This window comes from Heterocephalus glaber, unplaced genomic scaffold (assembly GCF_053883595.1).
Source record: "Heterocephalus glaber isolate CG9 unplaced genomic scaffold, H.glaber_assembly_v1.0 deba00001472, whole genome shotgun sequence".
NCBI lineage: Eukaryota > Metazoa > Chordata > Mammalia > Rodentia > Bathyergidae > Heterocephalus > Heterocephalus glaber.
The window spans coordinates 82,782,067-82,806,524 of NW_028258315.1; the positions used below are offsets into that span (position 1 = coordinate 82,782,067).

The 24,458-nt window shown below is 34.6% G+C and overlaps 1 protein-coding gene across 2 annotated transcripts in view; it reads right to left on the reverse strand.

The window, feature by feature from the left end:
• The window catches only part of Kcnh8 (potassium voltage-gated channel subfamily H member 8), a 347,961-nt gene that overhangs the window by 124,370 nt on the left and 199,133 nt on the right, over nt 1-24,458 (reverse strand). For both annotated transcript variants that reach the window (XM_004864270.3, XM_087182236.1), the window contains exon 5: nt 22,800-23,040. In XM_004864270.3, coding sequence (XP_004864327.1) covers nt 22,800-23,040 — 241 coding nt within the window. The remainder of the gene's footprint in view (nt 1-22,799; nt 23,041-24,458) is intronic.

Consider the following 24,458-nt stretch of genomic DNA (forward strand, 5'->3'; position numbering starts at 1 on the left):
GTAAAACTTCCAACTTTAAGTAACAGTTGAAAATATAAGGACTTTTAAAGTGTAACACTCAGTCCTACAATTTAAAAAGTTAACAATTGAGGTGTTCTCGTTTCATTTGAAATGTGCATTAATTATCCAAGTAACAAAGCTTAGAATTAATGAAGGCTGAGATAAACAATAGTTCGTAAAATTTATGTTTGCTCCAATGTGAAATTCTATGCATACATTCATTAGAGAGAAATTTTTATATTAAATACTAACATTTATAGTTACATAGCTCTTTGCCTTTAAATTAGAAGCACTATGTTCATTTTCAGATTTAAAGAAAATAATATTTTTAGTATTTGTGGCCATCTGTAGGACTATTTATCAAACATTACAATTCCCTATCTACCACTGTGATTATATTTGCCCATCACTGAAGTGATCACGTGTGTCCCTGGGACCTGCTTTGGTCAAAATGATGAGAGGAGGGATGGCCTAGAACACTTCCATGGACAAATTTTGGGAATAAGGGGATAACTTCTTCTCTGTGCCCTGAAAATCATGGGCCCAAGTGACAAGATGGATGAGGTGGATCTTCTGTCAGCCAGAGTGACTACAATGGGCTAAGCTCTCTGCCAACCCATAATGAACACACAGGACATTTGTGTCACAGTCCTTTTAACTGTGAGGTTGATTTGTACCACAGCAAACCCTTGCCTACTCTAATAGGTGTTTATAAAATGCCATACAGCAGAGTGGCTAACTATAAAATCTGGAGTCAGATTCCCTGAATTTCAGACCACTGGGAAAGTGTTAGTTGTCACAGTGATTACTGCTGCTAACACTACTACTTCACAGGCTTAAAAGCTGAGGAAAAAGGTCCATGAATGATGTATCTAAGATGGCATGACATATTACTACTGCTATTTTAATTGTTACTTTACAGACCTCAAATACATTATGTAATCGTGCCAATAAAATATTGATAATAATGATAATGATACTACTACTCTTATTAAAATTTTACCTTAAGACAAGGATTGCTTTAAGACTTTTATATGAGTTAACTATTTTTACCTTCATGAGGTCACTATAAAGTAGGTGGTATATCTATTTAATGATACATTATAAACTCAGACAATTAACTTGTCCAAGTTATTCAATTAAAAAGCAAAGCTGGCCTTTATACTTTAAGGATCTATTGTATGCTGCCACCAATACATTTTTAATTAAAATTATTCAACTCTCCTAGCCCAGAAGGATGATACTTCTAGTGATATCTATAAGTAGTTTTTCAGATTTAGTTAATTTTTAGAATCATATAGACATAATATCTAGCATTCCAACCGTAAGTTGTTCTATACAAAATTTCCAAAATTTTGTTTTAAATGTTGCATTTCAAAAATAACATATTGGAGTAAAATGTACTGATCTTAAGGCGGTGGTTTGGTAAATTTCCCCAAACTAATAATCTTTGTAATTGTCAAAGGATAGCAACATAAGGAGGATGGGAACAGGAGAAGATGCCTCTATGACCATAACCAACATTAACTCCAAAAAGGCGAACACTGTCCTGATTACCATACACTACCTTTGCTTAAATTAGTTAAAAATTTTATGTGAATAGAGTAATATAGTATGCAATTTTGTGTATATATTCTTTCATTAGACTCACCCATGTGATACTTATCAATTTGGTAGCATGTTTATTATTTTATTGCTGTGTAGTATTTCATTGTATAACCATTCAGAAATTCACTTCTTTGTTTTATTGTGATGGAAACTGGGTTGTTTTGAATTTGGACTATTACTGCTAGTGCTCTTATAAACATATATCTACACACATATGCTTACATTTATATACACATATATATCTATGTATATACATATATATATGCACCCACATATCTACATATCTATTGGCATCTACAATGTGTGGTCCAACAATAGAGTGAATGATTAAATTTTAAAAGTTACTACACTAAAAGACACAGTGTCATTAATTCCCTTCAAAATTCTTTCCTGCGTTTCAAACACATTTAACTTATTGCCGCCAGTTTCTGAAACAGCTTACAGTTTATGTTTACAGTAATTTCTGTCAAATCACATTATAGTGTATCCCCCTGCACCTTACTCATAGAATCTAGTGCCATGAGACTGCTGGCTCTCCCCAAAGTCAAAATAATCATGCAAAGTAAACATTTTGAATTGACTCAGGATATCAAGGCAGTCATAACAGTGTAACTAAATACGCTCACTAAAGAAGACTTTCATAACTGCTGATGTGTATATATGTCCATATATGTGCACATATTTCCTTGTACAAATATGATATATGCTCATTGATTTTATAAGTCCAGTTGTTGCATCATTTGTCTTTCTGTCTGTGTATCTATATTCGTTCTACTTTAGCAGACATATGCAAAGAGTTTACACAAAGACTGTACTAATTCACATTCTACATGTATTACATGAAACTTCAGGTTACTCCATAATTTTCTCCAATTTACAGTCATTTCTGTTTTTTTCCTTTTTAATTTCAACTATTCTGGTGGTGATGAAGTAATTTCAATTTTCCTACTGATTAATGACACTGAATACAGGCTAATTACATTTTTATATATCCTCTTTTTTGAAATATCAATTCAGGATTTTTGTGAAATGAAAGTCACCCCCCCATGTTCTTTTTCCTGATTTGTAGAAACTGTATACTCTAGATATAAATTGTGTACTGTTTAGGTAAATATGCTCTCCCTAAGGTCATTAAAATATTCTACTATGATGTCTTCTAAATTTTTTTTTTAACTTTTACATTTTGTCTACAACCAATCTGCCATTGATTTTACACATAGTCTGGAACAAGAGGCAAGATTTAAATTTTCCAGATGGGGATCCACTTGATCCAGCACCATTTTTAAACATATCATTTCCCCAGAGCCTTGAAGTTGTGCTTTTCTCATAAATTAGGTGGTCCTCTATGCCAGGATCTGTTTATGGTCTCCATATTTTGTTCCAATGGCCTATTTGTCAGATACCAGCTTTTCCAGAAGCCACAAACAGATGTGGTGGAGATATTTTTAAGGACTCTGAAGAATATTTAAAATATGACTAATATGTTGACTTTTATGATATAGTTTATATTAAAAATGAAGTAGAATAAGATATCCAGTACTTGAAAATGAAACCATGTAGATTAAAAGAAATATAGATTTTCACTTAAGTGCATTATGATTTCATAGTTATTTTTATGAAATGCCATCAGTAGAAATTGCTCATATTTTTGCTACACTAGAATTGCATTTCTATTTGTGGTTTCAATAATTCAGTCTATTTTTAGTCATCATGAACAGTAAAATAATAAAAAGATCAATAGTATCAAGCCACACCCAATTGATTTCAGTAATGTGTAAGGATCAGGGCACAAAGTGGTTCTTTGCTTTGGTGTGTCATAATCTAGGTCACTGAAATCAAAAGGCAAGTTGGGAAGCAAAGTAGCTTCTATGTTTTATTAATTCCCCTTTAGGGCTGTTTAAGAAGTGAAAGTGGTCTAATGACAAGTCAAGTCAATATCAGTAAGTATTCAAGAGCCAAGAATTTCATTGCTCTAACTATCAAGCCAAGAAGGGAAATCACAAGACCAGCAGATTGCAAAATCCAAATAATCACATGTTGATCTCGACAAGAAAGACCAGGACTTCAGTGAGCTAGGAGAAATTCCAGGGCCCACCAGTGCAGGGGGCTACTTGGCTTACAGTGAGTTAGGCTGGAAGACATGACTCAACAGGTTAGTTAAATCTATGGGTTGGAAATATACACTATCGAAGGAATTGCCAATTTGAACTAGAGTCTTAAAAGAAATATTAAATTGAAAATTATTTTTACTTGTTCATATTTCATAAAGTATTTTTTAAGTTCTTACAAAGTTTGTCCTCTTAAATATTTCTAGAGGGAAGGGAAGAAACTGCTTTATATCTGTCTATATAAATGAAAGATAATGTCTAGAATTTCTCAGGGTTGAGAGACAGCAAAGCATAACTCTCAAAATCTACTAACTTCATACAATTTTTACTTATTATTCATAAGGTACAGGTTGTTGATGTAAAGATTAAAAACCAAAATTTTATAAAAACACAATTATTTGTAAGAAATGTACCCAGGAAAGGTCTTATCCTCAAATTAACCTTTTAGTACAGTAAAATAGTTTTATAGCTGGTTTCCTATGGATAAACTCCATTACTTTTATTGGGTCAGAGTGTGCAACACAGACAATTCAGGTTACTCAGGACTGAACATGCACACAAATGATAAGGCAAAGGTTTTATTCAAAGAAGTTTGCTGAGGCATCACTCCAACAGTTGAGTAGTGTCCCTGTAATGCTCACCTATTACTGGATGTTGCTTGACTTGAGGTGGCTTTGATGAATTTTACTACTCAAGTTATTTAGCATTTCAAAGCCCATTATTAGGGATACTGTTTTGAATGCATATTTTTTTTTTTGGTACTGGGGATTGAACTCAGGACCTTGTGCTTGTGAGGCAGGCAGCGGTACCACTGAGCTAAATCCCTGGCCCTTGAATACATATTTAAATACAAGCAGCCTCCCTTGCCATTTAAGAGATTAAAACATAATTGCCTCTTGTTTCAGGATTCCTACTGACCTTGTAGTATGTACATTTCAATTGTAATCAGACTTTGATGTGTATGGTCAGCTCAGATTTTCAATGTTGTAAAAATACATTCTTGGTGATAAGAAAACGTTCATTTGTATTATATTAATAAAATTGCCTAAGACAGATTATCTAATCAAATACTATGATCTAAATCTGCTTTCTATTTTTCTTTCCACTTTCTTTTCATGTGTTATTTTTAATAAGCATGCAAATTGCTCTCCTTTGTTTATAGGAATTACCATTTGGGAAGAACAGATTTGAGTTCTTGTAACACACGATACCTACATGTATTCGATATATTCAAAATTTGCATAGCTAGTTTTTAATAAATGCCTATGAAGAAATAGTAATAGTATTGTTATACTCCTTAAAATACTAAAATTACATTCAAGGCAGTAACATTTCTACTTTCCAGGACAAAGACCAACTCAGGGAATCACAGAGGTGGTCACCAGTTTCAGATCTTTATATTCTTTTTTTTTTTTTTTTTTTTTTTGGTACCGGGGATCAAATTCAGGACCTTGCACTTGCGAGGCAGGCGCCAGAACCACTGAGCCAAATCCCCAGCCCCCAATCACAGATCTTACTCCAGATTCTTTTTAAATTAAATGATGAGAAAATTGCCTCTAATATTTAAAAATTTCCTGTTTTTCTTTTCTATCTTCCATTCAGTTGATAAACCTTGTAATGCAGTTCTAGTATATAATGTGAAACATGACAAAGAATAATTGTGCATTTTTTTCCCCAAAGTAAGAGGACTGTAGCTGGGATGATTCATACAACTAGGATAATCATTATGACTGGATTGTTGCAATGGAAGTGAAGTTTGCAGATTTTGTTGTCTGCCCATAAAGCTGTCCAAATTTGCTTTTTCATGCCCTTTTGCTTTTCTGTTTCTGTTGAACTTAGAAGCCACTCATTACGGGTAGTAGAACCAATCTCAGTCTGTCTCTAAATGATCGCGTAAGAGAACCTTCATATATACATGTGTACACAACACACACACACACATTTTCCCTACTACTTTTCAAGATATACTCTAGATCATTTTTGAAAGAGAAATAAATTTCTGCATATCATAAGCCACTAAATTATTACTGGAACTCTTGTAAAAACATCTTATTACTGCTGACTACTACACAAAGCAGCCGGGGATGTAGCTCAGTGGTTCCCATGCCTGCCTAACAAGCACAAGGTCCTGAGTTTGATCCCCGGTACCAAAAAAAAAAAAAAAAAAAGGGAACAAAGCAAAGTCTCTTTCTTCCATTAATTCAGTTTTTAACACTTCCTAGCTCCATGTGAATAGTGTTTTGGTGGTTAGTCTCTATAATCCAATGAAAATATTTCCTTTATCATTATGGACAAGAGACTTAGTTCTTCAGCTTCTACAAAAGATGGCAACAATATTAGACAGTAGTTTTTCTTTTACAACCCCTCATCAAATATTGATCATCTCACAAATATGAGTCCTGAAGCTGCTCCTGGGCATCAAACCTCTTGGTGTCACTTGCTAAAGTCAAGTTATTAATGTGATAGATTGAGCTCAGCCCTCTATAGACTTGCTAGAGTCAGCAAATAAAACACAGAGCAACCAGTTAACTCTGAATTTCAGGTAAAGAATGGGTAATATTTTAGCATAACTATATCTCATACAAAGGAAAACTCCCTGTTATTACTACAACCATTTTTGCACTCTTAAGCTTCTCAGTACACATCCAGATTATCTGAAATGGACTTCACTCCCTCCTCAAAATGTACACAAATCCACCCAGTGCCCTGATCATGATCCTAAAATATGTGTGTATGTCATTACATGGATCTTGATGTGAAAGTACATTACACAAATAAACATATTTCATCATCACACACATAAAATACCACTGAAGAGATATCATGTGATCAGATGTACACTTTATTAAAATAAGAATAATAAGGACAAAAGTCTGACTGTATTATAGGAATAGATTACAAGAGTGTAGGCAGGGAAGAAAGTTAATTTGGAGTTTTAGTAATACATACAGAGCTTATGGGGACTGGAACTAAAGTAGTATCAGGAGAGAGAGTATATCAAAAGATGGTAGGAGGTGGAAATTTGAGCTTGATTTTCCTGGGTGATTCAGGGAAAGAGAAATCTATGAAAAGCCCTAACTTTAGGGCTTATGGGATCATTCGCAGAGATGGTGGAATGCAGGAAGAAAACCTATGGGGTTTAGAAGGGAAGGTGATGAGTTCAATTTCTGACCTGAGGTACTTGAAGTTTTATCGGGATGATACCCTACAGTGCTTGAAGTCACATATATGAATTTAGGGAATCAGTCTAAAGATAGTCTTTTGGGAACCATCAAGACTGAAACAATAGGAAATGATGTAATCACCAGGGGTGAGTTTGTGATATACAAGGAATGATCAAAACAAACCATGAGTGTTTATAGAAAAAATATTTTTAAAATTAAAAGCCACACTGCCATTATTCTCCCTCAAAATATTCCTGTTTGCTTCAAACACATGTATTCCAACATTCTTCCCACTTTCTGAAGCAATTCTGGAAGTTCTCTTTTGTGAGTATCTTTATGAGGTTTGATTAAAAAAAATAATGAAAACTGTTGTTGATTGACATCCAATGGGAAGGCAGGCTTATAAAAACATTATGATGTAACCTCATCCACCTTATTCACTGTATCTGACACCTTGTGATGTCTGGCTCTACCTCATTTCAAAATTTCCATAAAAAAATGTTTTGAATAGATTCTGGACATCAAGGCAGCCATGCTAATGCAGCTAAGGATACTTACAAAAGAGGACCTCCAGAACTGCTTCACAAAGTGGGATGAAAGGTGGGATAAATGTGTTTGAAGGGTGGGGAGTATTTTGAGAGGGACTAATGGAAATGCATCTTTTACTGTAATAATTTTTAAAAATTTAAGCATTGATCATATTTTTTTAATCTTACCTTGCAGTAGAGAGAGAAGAGAGCCAAGGATTAAACCTGGGGGAGGACTGTCACATTTGGTAAAGGAAAGAGGGAAGAGTCTCATGAAAAACAGTGAGTGGGAGCATTCAGGAATGAGAAGGAAAATCAAGAGAACACAATAGAAGCCAAGGAAGAGGGGTCATTTGTATAAAATATGAAAAGATCGTAGTTAAAGACCAACAAGCACCACTGGACAAACAAGAGGTGACAAGTGATTGAAAAACAATTGTGTGTCTTTCTTACAATTGTCAAATGAAATAATAAAAGTGAAAATGCTAATCTTGTCTACTGTCCAACATACAAGCTTATACATTATATTCCTTCAGATTTCCTTTCTTTTCAAAGTGATTTAAGCTCTTTGAGCTTCAATTTTTTATCTTTAAACTGGAATGAATATTACAATTTAACTTGGCTCTTAATCATGCTATTGTCATTAAGATCAGCTCTATAAATATTGCAAGATAGGGAAAACAAAAATGGGATCAGTCTTCTAAAAAGGCGTTGCATATTTAAAATAAGATAATTTGAGTAAATATGCTTTAAATATTCTAATTTCTTTGTAGTTATATAGTACCACTAATTTCTAAAAATAGACCTCTCACATCACAATTTTTCTTAGTGAACCCATCTGTTTTATCTATGTCAGTATCTGAATTAGCCCAAGCGAATCATAGTTTTATTTACTATCGCTATTAATTTCCAGACATACTCACTTTCAAACATTCAACATAAATTTACTGACTAGTTACCATATACTAAATACCAAGAATCCAGCACATTTTACTCAATACTGTTTTCAAGAGTATGATATTTATCCAATGGCTTTATTCCTGGAAGATCTCTTAAAACATTCCACTCTAGGAATGAATTTCCTTTGACCTATCAGGCTGGGCTTAGGTAGAATGATTAATTGGTGAATAAATACAAACATCACTTCTTTCTTGTGCCCACCTTGATAAGTGCCTTATTCCAGGTGCTTGTCATTGATGGTATCTCATCCCACTTTCCTATCACCTTTTCTTTTCTGATAAACCTTCACTGTCAATGACTAATGTGGACCATTTCTATATCTATTTTAAAATATACCAAGATAACTTCCCTGAAGTTTTGGAATCATACCAGACAACTTAAGACAAGGCTATCACTGCTCTTTTATTAGCTGCTAAGAGTTTTCCATGCTTAAGATAAATTTCCCCAATCATGGTACACAGGGAGAATGATTTCATTGTTTTGAGTACATTTTTTATTATCCAAACCATGTTACCATGTTTACATCAAACTGCATATGATTAAAGTGCCTAACATTAATTAAACAATCATTATTAATTAATTGAAAAGAAAGATTTTGTTTTTTAGGCAGGGTCTCACTGTGCAGTCCAGGGTGGCCTCAAACTCACAGTGATCCTTCTGCTTCAGCCTCCCAAGTGCTGGGGTTATGGGTGTATGCTACCACATCTGGCTAAGAAAGATTTTGTAATTGTGTGGGGGCCAGTATGTCCAGCTGAGTTGGGACTGTGGCATTTACTTACTCTTTCATGTCCACAAGTCTGTTTTCTCGGGTTGTCATCCAAGAAGGATGACATCCTAACATCTATCATTTAGAGTGCCTGGGCTTATTTATCATTTGTACTTTGCCATTTGGGGGTTTCTTGACAAGCCCTTGTGTGTTTGCAAGGATCTGATAGAGATTCAAAACCTATAGGATTTCTTAAGATACCTTCTATTTGCTTATGATATAGAGTGGGAGGAGAAAGACAATTATGATATGGGGTTAAAGAAATCTAACCTGGATTCATGATGACCCTAAAAGAAAGATTAAAGAAGATTTTAGAAAAGAGCTCACAGATGATACTTAAAGAATAATGAGAACTGGATTGGATAAAGTGGAACTAAGGAGCTATCTTGTAGTTTTGTCTACAAGTAGAAAACACAAAGGCTATGCAAGGATGTGAAAGGAATGTGACAGTTAAGGACTGCAAGTGGCTCAGTGTGCACAGGTGGAGCCACAGGAAGGAGGAGCAAGTGATGAACGGAAAAAGAATAGAGTCACAGGGTCCAGACCACGGAATGACTTCTATGTCTTGTTAAAGAATTGCAACATCCACTCACCTGGGTGACATCCTATGGTCCTAAACAAATATTTAATGAATTTAACAATACATAATGAAGTGCATCTAAACCCAGGGGATCATCAAGTCTTCTGTCATCCGTAAAGTTTTAAAGAACTTCTCACTATATTTAATACCTATTTTTATCCCATATACTTTTTTCTATGCACTTTATTTTGATTTCATTGCTGACATTTACATATTATTTTAAGACAATATACAGTTAAGTTAACGGAAATAAATTTTTAAAAACCTTTTGGGATGATTGGGAGAGAGTAGGCTATTCCCGTGGCAAATGCATATTGGAATGAGAATGATAAATCACATGAATAATGTCATTTCTACTTAGAGAAGATTTTTATTTTAGCATACTTGAAAAAGTGCAAAGAAGAGAGGTCGGCATAGCAGAGTTCATGTTTGGCAAGAGGAAAATGGACCAAAAAACCATTACCCTGCAAGAAATTTCCAAGTCAAGAACTCACGATTTTATTCTGGGTTTCCAAATTTAGTAACATTCCACTCTTAATGTCTCCAATTTGTTCAAAACAAATAGTGTTGTTTCATATTTTATGAACACAGACTCTTTACAGTCTGTTTACGGTAATAGGTGATGTACAGGGCAACATCATTCTGGGATACACAATTTTCCTCCACAGGGTGCACTTCACAAATGCTTAGATTTATGCAATCATGTGCACTGTGAAAATAGCTTTGTATATATCAGCCAAATACAACTCCATTTTCTTATACCTAATAAAAACTATGAATAAATAACACTAATGCAATGATGATAATATTGTTGTATCTGAATTATTCTTTTAAATGAAGTGACTATAGTATTATAAAGCCTTCAGAAAGGAATGTGCAGCCTTAAACTTTTCACAGGGGCTTTTACAATAAAATATTAGTGTGAGCAAACTACATTTCAAGTTAAAACTTTATTGACTAATGAAATGCTCTAAGGATAATATGATTTTAAAAACCTTTGAAAATATGTTATACTCTGTATGAGTTAATATTCTTTGCCCTAACAATACTACTGCTTTTGAAAATAATTCTAAGTGTAGTAGAAGGCCCTTTTGCACCTGCTACTCCCTTTAATGGGAAAGTTCTTCATTAAGCTATAGCAACTGATTGTTTCTTCATTCCCCTGCAGTCTTTATTTATACTTTTCCTAATAGTTTTGCTTAAAATTGCAGCCAATTCTTTCTTTCTTATCTACTTTATTTTTCTACATCAACTCACTATTATCTAGCATATATAGGGTACTGATTTGTTTTGCTTACTGTTTGTCACATATTGGGGCATAAATCCTATGGGGCAAAGATCTGTGTCTATTTGCCTCATTGCTCCATTTTTAACATCCAGAACACTACATGGTAAATAATAAGTGCTCAATATATATTTGCCTATTTAGTGAATAAATATTTTAATAGATGTGTTATAATTTTTTATTTAAGTGGCAAAAATCTTGTTAAATGTGGAACAATTGAGATATGATTAAATACTTCCTTCACATTATAGACTATTAAGCAACTATTAAATGTGTTTATAAATATTTATAAAACAAGAAAATATTAATATTAAAATTTATTAGAGTGGCACTGTGCCTGCCTTGCAAGTCCAAGGTCCTGAGTTCGATCCCCGGTAAGAAAAAAAAATTATTAGAAAAAATTCCCCCAATATACATAGACTGTGATCACAACTACATTAAAAGAAATGGAGAAAACAACAATGAGAAAGATCTAATATGAAAGTAATGGTAGTTTTGAAACAGGTGTGACTGAAGGCCATTTCTTTTTCTCCAGTATTTAATTTTTAAAGTTTATATAATTAACATACTATGTGAACAGATAAGAAATTAAGCCAATTGAAAGAAAATACCTTAAAAATGTAATTTGTAAGCTTGTGGAGAACCTTGAGAGTATGATTTTTGTCCACAGCAAAAACAGCTGGGGATATTTTAAAGAATCTATGTGTCTGACTGGTAAGAACTGGTAGTGAATAAAGTACTTTTTAAAAATCAAACTTGAGCCCATTATCTCTACACTAAGGAAAATATCAATTGCTATGTTGGAACCAATTAAATAGAAAACACTGCTTTGCAGTTTCAAATAGTTAAGGAAAATACAGTAATCACATATCCTGTGTATCTGTTCAATAGTTAATTTACTGCAGTGTTCATTTTTCCACAGAGAATTCTGAAAAGTCTAAAGAGGCAATACTTGAACTGATAGTTTATTTGCAATTTTAGTCTTTGCTTAAGTAGGTACTTTTGAGCCAACTTACTTGGAAGATCTTAATAGCAACAATGAAAACAGTATCTCTCTTTTCAATGTACTCTCTTTTTTCTTCCAAGGGATATATGAATGTCTTCATTTTTTTTTTGGTACCAGGGATCGAACTCGGGTCCTTGTGCTTGCACAGCAGGTGGCAAAACCACTGAGCTAAATCCCCAGCCCTGAATGTCTTCACTTTTGAAATAAGACACTGACTATGTTACCCTTTACTGGGAATCTGAAGCAGCAGGGTAGTTTTCTGGTTTTTATGGAATTGCTGTTTTAACCTCAGATTTAGATTTATTTAGTGAAAAACAGCTGATCAGTAGCCATGTGAGCCCCACTTCATTTCTAGTCAAAGTTTAATGTTCTGCATAATACATTCTACTTATTCAATATTTCAAATATCTTATCTTGGAATATTCATAGGCAATATTCATATTCAAATAAACTCAGACACTGAATATTCTCATAGTTGGGTCATGAATAGCCATAGAGAGTAAGGTCAAATATGAGCTAGAACTATGAGTGCTATCTTGAGTTATTACTTTTACTTTTACTCAATGCAAGATCAATGTGAATGGTTAAATAAATTATCTAGACAAATTCTCCTTGACCTGCTAAGACTTTGGATAGTGGAGATGGAGGTCTGCAGATATGTACATGAGCCTCTGTTACCACTCCATGTCTTAAAGTTGGAGTAAAAACAGGTGGGAGAGTGTAAATAACAGGGAAGGAGGAAGAATGGACTGAGGCAGGAGGGAGAAAAGAAGGGATAACACTAAAAGACAAATGATTTCAAGTGATCAAAACTTCTAACTATGCAGTGCAAGAATACTAAAATGACTAAGCCATTCCAAGGTGTTACAGCTTGTGTCTAGATATCACCCCAAAACTTCATGTGGTCATAGGTGGAGCTTTTTGGAGATGGCTGGATCTAAAGATTATGATCCTGGAGTTAAGGATGTGATGCTGGCATTGATTCATGGTACAAGGCTAGGATTAAGGGTGCCCCACCCTGGATGTGAGTGGATAAGGGTGGCTAGCCTGGATGGAATGTAAGGGACAGAGAGAGGGATGCTGTTGTCATTGCTTGCTGCTAGTCAATTGCTGCTTCTTTGCTACTTCATTGCTTTGCTGCCTTTTGCCCTCCATGAACTGTTTCTCTTCTGCAATGCCCCTTTGCTGTGGCACCCTCCATTGAAGCCAGCCAATTATGAACTAAAACCTTTACAAACTGTGAGCTACAATAAACCTTTCCTCCTTTAACTTTGGGTGTCAGGTATTTTGTCTCAGCAATGAGAAAATTAAGACAGAGGGTACATTTTATTTAATTCTCTCAATGTGATGAAATTTCAGTTTTATTTTTTAAGAAATTTTCATCAAGTATCCAAGTCTGTATCTTTAATTTTATTCATTTAACTAAATGACATATCTTTGCATTCTTCAGGAAAATGGCTGTATTATAAATTAGGATTTGCTTGTACAATGAAATAACAATGAAATATCTATATTCTTTCAAGTTCCACTGAGATTTCTATACCTTATCACTATAGAAAAAGACACAAGAATTTGATAGAATTAAACTACCTTTTCTGGGGCCTGGTTTCCACTAGAAAGTAATGAGCATTGATATGAAAGAAGTTGTAAAATATAAGAAAATCATCCTTCAGTTCCACATCAAGTGAAAGAAAGCACACATATGAAGATTGTGTAAAATGAAGAGGAAATTTGGGGAAAATTTTTATAAAAACAAACATATATTTGTAAATACTACTAGGAGTGAACTCAGATCCAGCAAATTATGAAGTTCTTGAACAGAGATAAGTCCCACCTCTATAATGCTGGTGATTGGGCCATTACCTAAGGACTCACTTCTAGACTGTAGTCCTGGAAGCCCTGCTTTTACCTTTCAGGTACCATCAGAACAGGGCAGGAAGAAAAGTGAAGGAAATGAAATGCAGACAAACTCATTTCCTTGTTCACAGAAGTGCTGATGGGAAATTGAGTGGGAGGACACTGGACTGATTGCCTCTAGTATAATGTGGGAGCATTCAATGCATGCTGGTCCCTGGTGGACTGCACATAAGGGAAACTTGGATTAGGTGGATGTAGGATGTAGGATGGTGGTATTTAAGAGAACTTCTCCTGGTTTTTCAAACAAGATACTGAGCCAAGACTCTATTAGTATCTGAAGAAGGCTCTATTCCCTTAAGTGGTAAATGAATATCCAGGCACTTGTGTTCCTGAAAGCTATGGGATAGTGGAACAACCTGCTATACCTCAGTTTTACAATTAGCTCTTTTATATTCTCTAAGTATCAAAGAATGGAGGAGTTCTGAAAATAGTTTATATTACTACAAAATGCAGAGGTTTTGGCTTGATAGCTTTGAAGGGGTTCAGAATATGACATGTGTCATCTTAGCAAGTTGACTATTTTTAGCTGAAGATACAAAGAAAGGAAAGAGCAGATGTAAGCTCTCTCCATTTCTGCATCCAAGCAAGTCATGATGTTTCCCGTGAAAAAGATTCCCTACCTACATCAGGAAGAGACAAACATTCTTATGGCTTAAGACTGGGAGTTGATACTAAAATGGATCTATGCAAACATACTGACTAAAATAACTAGGATCTTCCATAAGTGTCCACCAGTTTCCTAGTCAATGGCTCGCAACTTATTACCCCTAACCCAAGGCACTTTGTCTTGTCACATTCTCATGATACAGCGTTCTTTGTTTAAAAGGTGTATACACTCTTAGGCCTAGTGACCTCTTCAGTTCTTCATTTTCTTTATGAGTTCTCCTACATATACATAAAAGTAGTAATAAAAAGCTTGGGTGATTTTCTCCTATTTATGTGACATGTTGGTTGAAATCTCAGATCTAGCCACAGAATTCTAAGAAGGGAGAAGGCAGTATTTCTTCCCCTGAAATATTATTAGCAATAATCCTCACTATTGATTTAATAGTGCATGGGCTTATTTCTTGATGCAATTACTTCGCTAAATCCTCACAGTGATGATACTTACTGGTTTGCCTGTTTTACAAAAGAAACATTAAAATGAAATGAAACAAATGAACCATTTAATCCTAGCTTGAGCAGCGACTAGCTCTAGGTAGTACAAACTGCTTATATTTATCCCACTTTCTTCCCTTATGCATAAACAAATATACCTGCTTTCATTACATCATAAGGTTAGAATAAAATTAACATGAAGAAATAGAAATTCTGAGACAGCAAAATTTGGAGACCTGTAAGTAAATAGAAATATCTGATAATAATAAAGCATTATAAACAAAAGGAAGAAGAAACAATGAAAATATGGATATATTTATATATACTGTACTTATGGGAATTCTATTTAAATTAGTTGGAGTAAAGTTATTGTAAATATGTAAATTGGAATTTAAAAGCATCAAATCAACACCAAATAATAGTAGTCCTGATTACTGAATAAAGTAAAACACATACATTTCTAACTGGGCACCTCTGCCCCTCCTATGACCCAGTGAACTGGAACTCTTTAAACCAACATAGAAAATAATCACAAAATACACACTGATTCAAACATGTATGGGGTATTTTGGGTTGTCATAATGATCGCAGAGTATTACTAGTGTTATTGGTAAGGATGCTACATGTCCAGTCTTGGACAGGATGGTGCATACAGTGTGCTATTGTCTTCCATCTCACAACATATCCAATTGTCCTGGCAGAGCAAAGTAGCATCTCTTTCATATATTGTAACTGACTCCCAGGTCTAAGCACAGGAATTACATATTAGGACACTATATAGAGAAATGAGATCCCACTGATTTCCCGGAATACTTGGTTTCTTGTTTTATCAGATCTGTCTTAGCATGTTAAGTGTTAACATGAGTTAACAATTTCTCAATTTCTGTTCTCAGATACAGATATGCTATCACTGACACTTGTCCTCCTGCTAGTTCTTGATCTGTCTGTTTGTACTTCTGCTCTTTTAATTTGCTTTTACTTCTTCAATGGAATTCTCATAAATTTGAATTTGTTTATTATAAGTAAGTGCAAGTACTTATCTCATTTTGTTTTTTTGTGATAACATGCTACAGTCCTTACACACTGAAATACTTTAGAAATTATCATACATGTTTTCCTTTGTCGGCTCCTTGAAATTCCAGTTGAAGTGTTATGTTGACTTTTTAAGGCAAATTGGTGGAAAGTAAAGAAGCATTACCACACATTTGTTATGAAAAAGGGGGTGTTTGGGCTGGGGATTTAGTTCAGTGGTGCTGCCACCTGCCTCACAAGCACAAGGTCCTGAGTTTGATCCCTGGTACCAAAAAAAAAAAAAAGAAAGAAAGAAAAAAGAAAAAAGAAAAAAGAGGGGTGGGGGTGTTGGGTTAGAACGTAGGGCTCTAGATAAGGGGCTGGCAAGTTTTTTTCTGTAAAGGGCCAAATTATAAATATTTTAGGGTTTGTTGGCCATATAACCTTTCTCACAACTACTCAATTCTGCTGATGTAGGGATAAAGTAGCAATGAGGCATTCATAGGTGAATGGATGCACCTTGAAACCATAATATTAAATAAGTCAGTCACACAATTGTTTCTCTTAGATATGGTTTCTCTTATACAAAAAATATAAAATATAAATAAAGAGCAAAATAAAAGATAGATAATAGAAAGTAGGGGGAACTTAGTTTGTTTCTGTTGGTTTGCTTCAGAAAACAATGCCCCAGGAAAACTTTTATACATCTCCCCATGTACATCTTCAAGCAATTCTCTACCTAAAAGGAACATTGTTGAATCTGGGGCATGTACATTTCCAACTTGATCCGAGCTTTCCAAATTGTTCTTGGTTTTGTTTTCTAGAGCACCAATTTCTGTTCTTATCCTTATCACATTGACAATGTCTAGAGACATTTTTGTCACAATTGGGGATGGGAGCGATTGGCATTGAGTAGATGTAGGACAGGGATGCTGTTAAACATCCTACAATTCATAGGGCAGTCCCCACAACAAAGAATTATCCAGCCCAAAATGTCACTAGTGCTCACACTGAGGAATCCTGCTGAAATGATGTTCAGTTTGTTGATCCTGTTTTTCAGTTCTCCTAGTTTAAAAATATTGCTGTGCTAGCTTTTCACTTTTTGACAGTTTTAAAATAGTCCAATATTCTTTTGATTTTAAAAATAAGTACATAAAATTCTATCACAAACTATACTTTATGTATTTTTAGGCCACATTAGTTTATGTGTAAATATACATACATGTATGCGTATCATATTATATACAACAATAGTTTGATTCTTTTATTGACACTTAATATTACTACCTTTATTAATAGATTTGTCTTAAGCTTTATATCTTTGCTATTTGTATTTCTATTTCCTTTGGTTACTATTTATGTAACAAATCTTTCCTCTCCCCATTGTTTTATTTCTACTTTCTGAGCAGTTTTGCATTAATTTTAATTCCATAATGAGCCTATTTCTTGACTTAAAAACCCATTTGAATATTATTTCTTTTAGTAGATGAGTGACTACTTACTGAATTTGTTTACATCTTAAAATCTCTCCTACTTGACCTTTTTTTTTTTCATCTTGTAATTCCCATCATTTTCTTCCCTGTGTGATTTTCTTCTTTCCTTTTCTTGGGATTGATAATATTTCACATTTTCTTTGTTTTTCTTTTTCCTGGTTGTTTGAAAATTATTAATAATTTTCTTTTTTAAGTTTTGCATAGGTATTTTTAAATGTTTATTACATGCAATTAATTGCAACTTTTTCTAACACTATTCTCTAGGTTCCAGTCTCATTACTCTTAATCTGAGGATGTGAAATATGACATAATGCTTTTTATCTAACTACCACTACATTTATCTGGTCATCATTGTTTAAAGTTTTGGTTTCTCCCTATTTAGAATACAAAATTGATATGGTTTTATCCAATATTTAACTAAGCTTATCAATATGTTCTCCCAGGATCTGCTATGATATGCTTTTATCCTCTTTGGGTTCTCCAAAACCATCATTTTTTCATCCAACAGTTAAGCTAATTTTGTTAACACATTTTATTAGTTTTTATTCTAATTTTGTTCTCTTTTATCTTGGATCTACTCCTTCCTACTGTGCTCCTTCCCTTCCATATTTTAGCAATTCTTTTAGTGAGAATCTGTGGGTGGTAAACTTGTTTTGCTTCATTTTGCGAAAATGTCTTTCATTTATATTGCCCTTCCTGAAGAACAGTAAACTGAGGGAAAAAAGAAAATTAAAGGGAAGGAAGAAAAAACAGAGAGGGGGAAAATGAAAGAAAGGAAAGGAGGATGGGAAGGAGGGTGAGAGGGGGCAGGAGAGGAAGGGAATGAACAAAGGAAATTAGTATTTTTTTTCTTGTAAGCCAGATAATCTCATTGTCTTTGGCCTCTACTGTTGCTGATAAATCTAATTTCAGACTAATTTTTACCCTTTGTAAGTAAATTTTCTTTCCTTCTAGAAAATTGAAGATTTTCTTTTTAACCCTTTATGATTTACATTGTTGCTGTTAACTGTTTAGCTATAGAAATATTTTTATTTATCTAGTTTGGTACCTGGAATAGTCTTTTGATTTCAGGATATATGTATTTTTCCATTCTGGAAAATTCCAGGCTGTTATGCTTTTAGTTGTATTTTCCGCCACTGGTCTTCCTATTCTGTTATTTTTTTTTATTCTGTTATTTTTGAAGTTCTATTAAATAACTTAGTGCTTTATGACTAAAGCAAATACAGAGTAAACTGAAAGTACAATTGAATACCATGTTTCCTTTGACACTGAGTTTCCTGAGGAATTCTGAGAGTTGAAGACAGTCACAACTTTGTGGGGTAGAGTATAATTTTAAGCCTTTGTGGCCATAATAGCAGATAATAAGTATGAGCAAATTGCTGCCTAAATAGGCTCACAGTGGAATGATAAGATGGAAAAAAGCAAGTCTATTTCCTTTGAAAAGGATATAGCACAGAGCATCCAAAATGATCCAATGAAAAGGGGTCACAAATGATTAAGTGGCATATATGTGTTTGTATTTTTAGAGTGCTATAGATATTAGAACAGAATACACAATTAGCAATGGGTCCAATGAAAGGAACATTTTATATTTCCAAAGAAAGTGTTTGGAAATTCAATATCTCAGACTTTCTGCTCTGTCATCTATCTACATCCTTGCCATCTCGCTAAAGATCGCAAGATGACTACAGTAACATCATATCCTCCCCACTCATAAATCTTAGAATAAAGAGAAGAATGGGTATGAAAATATTTTCTGTTGCATGTCTCTTATTTTTTTATGTATTATTTCAAGCAGTCCCCTCCCAAAAAGATCTATTTGTGTCCTACTGGATAAAATTAGTACATATTAACCATATATCAGAATTAGGCTAAAGGGAGGGAAATATAGATTTAGGTAGCTAATAATTTATTTCTGGGTCTGGGTATATTGCTGCTTGGACAAACCTAGGTTCTTTGGGTTTTTACTAAGGAAATGGGCTTTGGTATACAATATCATTGGTATACAGCAGCTTCACTACCAAGACTGCAGAGATTCAATTTGGCCCTTCTTTCTCTCATTTTCTGCCTCATTACTATAAAAAAAAGAAAGCATGTTAAGTGAAACTTTTTATACAACAGAATCATATTGACTATAAACTCATAAACAAGGAACTTGCTCCAACAACCTGGAGACCTTTATCTGCCATCAGTTATGTGACCTTGGGAATATAATTAAGTTTCCCCACCTATAAAGTAAGAAAAATTGGATTAAATAACTTATATTACTTCTCATTTTAAGTTTCTACAAGGCTTTGATTCAGAAGCTGATTTAAATATGGTAGTTTTCAAATTACACGGGTAACTTTATTGGTTAACTTTGTAACTCAGCCCAGCCTTGCACCCTATTGGTGGAGAGAACTAATGAAGTTTAGAAACTAATTTAATTTAGAAGTAAGAGAGTACCTAGAAGAGCTTCAAGTTCACTATTCATATTTAGGCTTTGACTAACAAAATTATGCTCAAACATTTTGTTAAAAAATGGTGAATCCATTTGGGAAGAATGGTTTTCAGTCAGTCATGCCAAAAGAGTATTACTAAGTGGTCTGTGGAGAACGAATTCTGAGGTAAAAAATAAATCAGCAAGATGCTGTATTAATCATCTTTAGATTTTTTTAATCACAAGATTTCTTGGAGATTTGCAATACTGAAGTGTATGGTGAATATCCAAAAGAGATCTGTCATTTTCTGACTTTAATTTTGTCTATGAATCCTTTTTTATTTAATGATTTTTCATTCAAAAGTAATTATGTTGGTTAACATTTGTATGGACTTGGTGCAAATAACAAACTATTTTTTAAGGTATCATCTTATAACTATATGAAAACCCTTCCTTCTCTAACCTTTCTAAATCTGATCCTGTTGATTGTAAGATGCCAATTTAGTGACACTATTCTAGAAATACAAAGCAAATCATATGTTGAAAATTCATTTGAATGAATCACACATACTACTTTAATAAATACAAAATGGTACAATCACTGTGTTAGTATTGTAAAGAATGCACTTTTTTTTAATCCCTGGTATTTTAATTCATTTATCAAAAATCATTTTTAAGCCAACTTTAAAAAAATTTATAGAATACAGGTTCAGGGAAATACATTTGGAGAAATGCTAGTTTAAACTACTTTTAAAATACTTTGTAATGAATGCACTCACACTAATTTTAAAGATGAAGTAAATGAAGACATAAGTAGAAAAGAGCAAGGAAGTTCTTCCTGCCCATGAAGATAGGAATTCCAGGCAAGAGTGACACTAACAGAGCTGGCAGACCAAAATGTCAGCTTCTAAAGTAATCTTTATGGAGATTAAACTGAGTAGAAACAGCACTGGACTTCCATTCCTTTGTCATGTAACTGGTAATGGATGGATATTGCCTTTTAGGAGGGACAGCTTGTTGCCTGACTCAATAAAAAGAGAACTCAGAGGAATTTAAGTGCAGTTGTCAAGGAGCAAAACAGTTCCCATCAGTTCAGAAGATAAAGGCAGCCTGAACAGAAAAAGCCCAACCAAAAGCTATCAACTCTGTGTCATAGGTATGAATTCTCATGGAGGTAAATGAGACATCATCTGCCAGTGAGTGCATAACACCAGACATGATTTCTATGTCCTTGCCTTTTCAAATATCCAGAGAAAATTTCAGGCAAGATGCCGTCCCATTGGCAGAGTTGTAAAATCAACAATAAGCAGATGATGAAATATTTGTTAAACTATACTTACATCTCTTATTTCACAAAACCTGCCAACTAGTTATTACAGGGAAGAAAACTCTCGGACACATGGGGTGACTTGCCCAATTCCTGAGAACTGTGACCAGGTCATGGGGAGCATTCTCAGGGTGATCACTGATATGTGCTTCATGGATCAGTGGGAGGAGAATCCAACTCAACAGTAAGAGGATATCAAATCACTATGGACTGGCATTTAGACACAGCCAACCATTCTATGATTTTTATCTTTAACTCTTGTTCAAACAAGAAAGATGTTATTTGCCACGTAGCAGTGATTTAATAGATCTCTTTATGACTATACCTCTTCAACAAAGACTTTCCCTAGTTAAAAAAAAATTAAATTGAGTTTGTAGCCTTACCTAACTACCTAATAGACAACATTGCCATCTAGTGGCTTTAAATACTACAGTTACCACTTTGGGGTGGAAATGGGGGTCTTGTCAGGGCCCTGAGCAGAGTGCCCAAAAGGTGCAAAGACAACAGAGGTTCAGAAGCCACGCAAGAGCTCACACACTCATCTAGAGCAAATACACATCAATATTCAGTGAGAGAACCCACTGTGGCCCCAAAGCCTTAACAGTGTCACTGAGGAAAACTACCACCTCTGAGACAAGGTTTTGATCCGCCTCAATTATTTAATTTCTTTTCTTGGAAAATATTTTCTTTGCTGTGGGTCCATTGTTCATTCTTTTGTTCATCTACTTGCTTGAACTATTTCCCAAACATGCTCCCATCATTACAATCGGGGTGTTGCCCTGCATTACCAGGTGAAGGAGTTGGATCGGTTGTCAGCAACAGTCAATAACACCAACAGGGAGAAATTGAAGCCTTACAAGAAACACAGAATCTGTTCTACATGGACAAACAATGTTGGGCTGTAGTCTAAACAAATTCGAGATTTAAGAGACAGGAATATAGAAAGAGGTTTACAAGTTTGGAACAGATGTAGCATCAACTGAGGTTTCCAATAATCTTGAGACAAGTATCCCTGGCAAACATCCCTTGGAGCCTATCCTTTGGTTAAAAACAGATACCCACTGCTTGTCTTGATTGACTTATGCAACCGTTTGCTTGTGTAACCACAGGGTGTTCTGAAACCACTATCAGCATGCTGAAAAGACTTGGAAAGATGTGAAGAAAGAATCATATGCCCAAGACCATTACAATGCTTCAGATGGGTTCTTGTCAAGCTCCCTCTACATACTTCATACAGTGAAAGATGGTGAGAGTACAAACAAAAGAGCCAGTAAGTCTTTTCTCATCCCATTTGGACAAAGTGAGTATAGCAACATAGAACATCATTTCAGATCCTTTTGAATAAAGGAACAGTGGAACAACTGGAAGAGGCAATTTGCAGAAATCCAAATATGTGCCTCTCCAAAATTTGCATCACAGGCTGAGTCATGTCCATGCAAATGATCTTAGTTCAAATTCACATCAGAAAAGTCTGGAACACACTTAATTCCCATATGCAAATCTCCTAGGAAACCAGCTACTGATTCTTACCTATAATAAAAAGAATCTCCACTGCAATGTCACTGACTGTTGTGCTCCGAGTCGTGGACAGTTCATCATTGCCGATAAAGCAAACGTTGTAGGGTACAGTCACAGCAACATAAAACGTCGCCAACAAAATAAGCCAGTCCCAGCCAGCTTTAAAAGTGCTAAAATGCAAAAGTATGAATTTGGACTTTTTTGCATCCGAAACTTTATACTCCGGAAACGCTGGTTTATCTACAAAAACATTCTGTGGATAAAGACAAGAAGAGAAATTGGGGAAAAGACATTAGAATCAAAGAACACACTAAGTACACACTTCTATGAGGAGGATCATTCATGCCTACCCCGTCAATGTATCTTACAAGTGACCTTTAAACTTGACACAAATAGCAGGTCATGTGCCGTACAACTGTTTCAGTCAACAACAGACTTCATATATGATGAGGTCCCATGAGATTATAATGGAGGTGAAACATTCTTATTGCCTAGTGACACTGTAACTATTGTAATGTTGCAGCCTGCCCTATTATTCACCTTTTTGTGGCGATGCTATAAACAAACCTACTGTGTGGCCAGTCATATAAAAGTAGAGCACAGACAAATATGTTCAGTACATGATACTTACTGATAATAAATATGTTGCTGGTTGTATGTTTTGTTGTTATTTTAGAATGTATTCTTACTTATACAATAAAAATTTGCTGTAAAGCATCACGCAGTGTTACACCAAGAGCAGCTTCACCTATGTCCTGTTTACTTCCTATGCTGACTACACCAGGAGGCCGCATCCAGTAGTTGCCCTGTACTATCTCAGCTTGGGTCAGCACACTCCATGATGTTCACACAACAGTGAAATCATCTGAGGACACATTTCTTAGAATGTATCTATCATTATGTAATACATGGCTGTACTGAAATTAAGCAGAGACTTAGTTGCAAATAACAGGAGTGTGAGGATTTTGTCATGAATATTAAGTGAGTACTCCAGATTTGTTCATTAAAAAACAAAGACCATTATCTACAATGCCATCTAAAAAATTCTCAGTTGCAAGTATAATCCTATACCCTATACACATTATAAACACAAAGATATGTTTATGTGCCTGCTGCCATAGGACATTCTTATATTTACAGTTTGCAGATGGGAGTCATTATCTAAAGAATACATTTGACCTGAGATTCTATTGATGTCAGCAAGGATTGCTTTTTAAAGAAAGCGTAGAGATAACCAATATTCTACTGTAAACAGTTATTTATATTTCTTCCACAATATCGCCAGGTCATAAATGCACTCTTGCATTGCAGATGTTGGTAGTTTTCCAGTTGGGACCTCACACCTCTTTACTTTGATTAACATGGATGCGGTCTGTGAGCGGCCAGCCCTTGGTAAGTGGTAAAGTGAGAAATAGTTACTTAAGGCTTATTATTCAAGTCATGGTAGGAGGAAGGTAATGTTCACTGTGCGGCTGATTAAATGCAGAAGAATAGCTGGAATTTTTGATAACTGCAAAAGCACTTCACTTTCAAGGCCGTGCAATTGATGAACAATTTCCATTTACTATGAGACAAAGGAAGACTCAATAATAGCATGTGCAGAAATTTGACAAGCCTGTGACCAGATACTTGCAGACCTTGTTTTGACCTCAATTAATGAGAAATACAAGA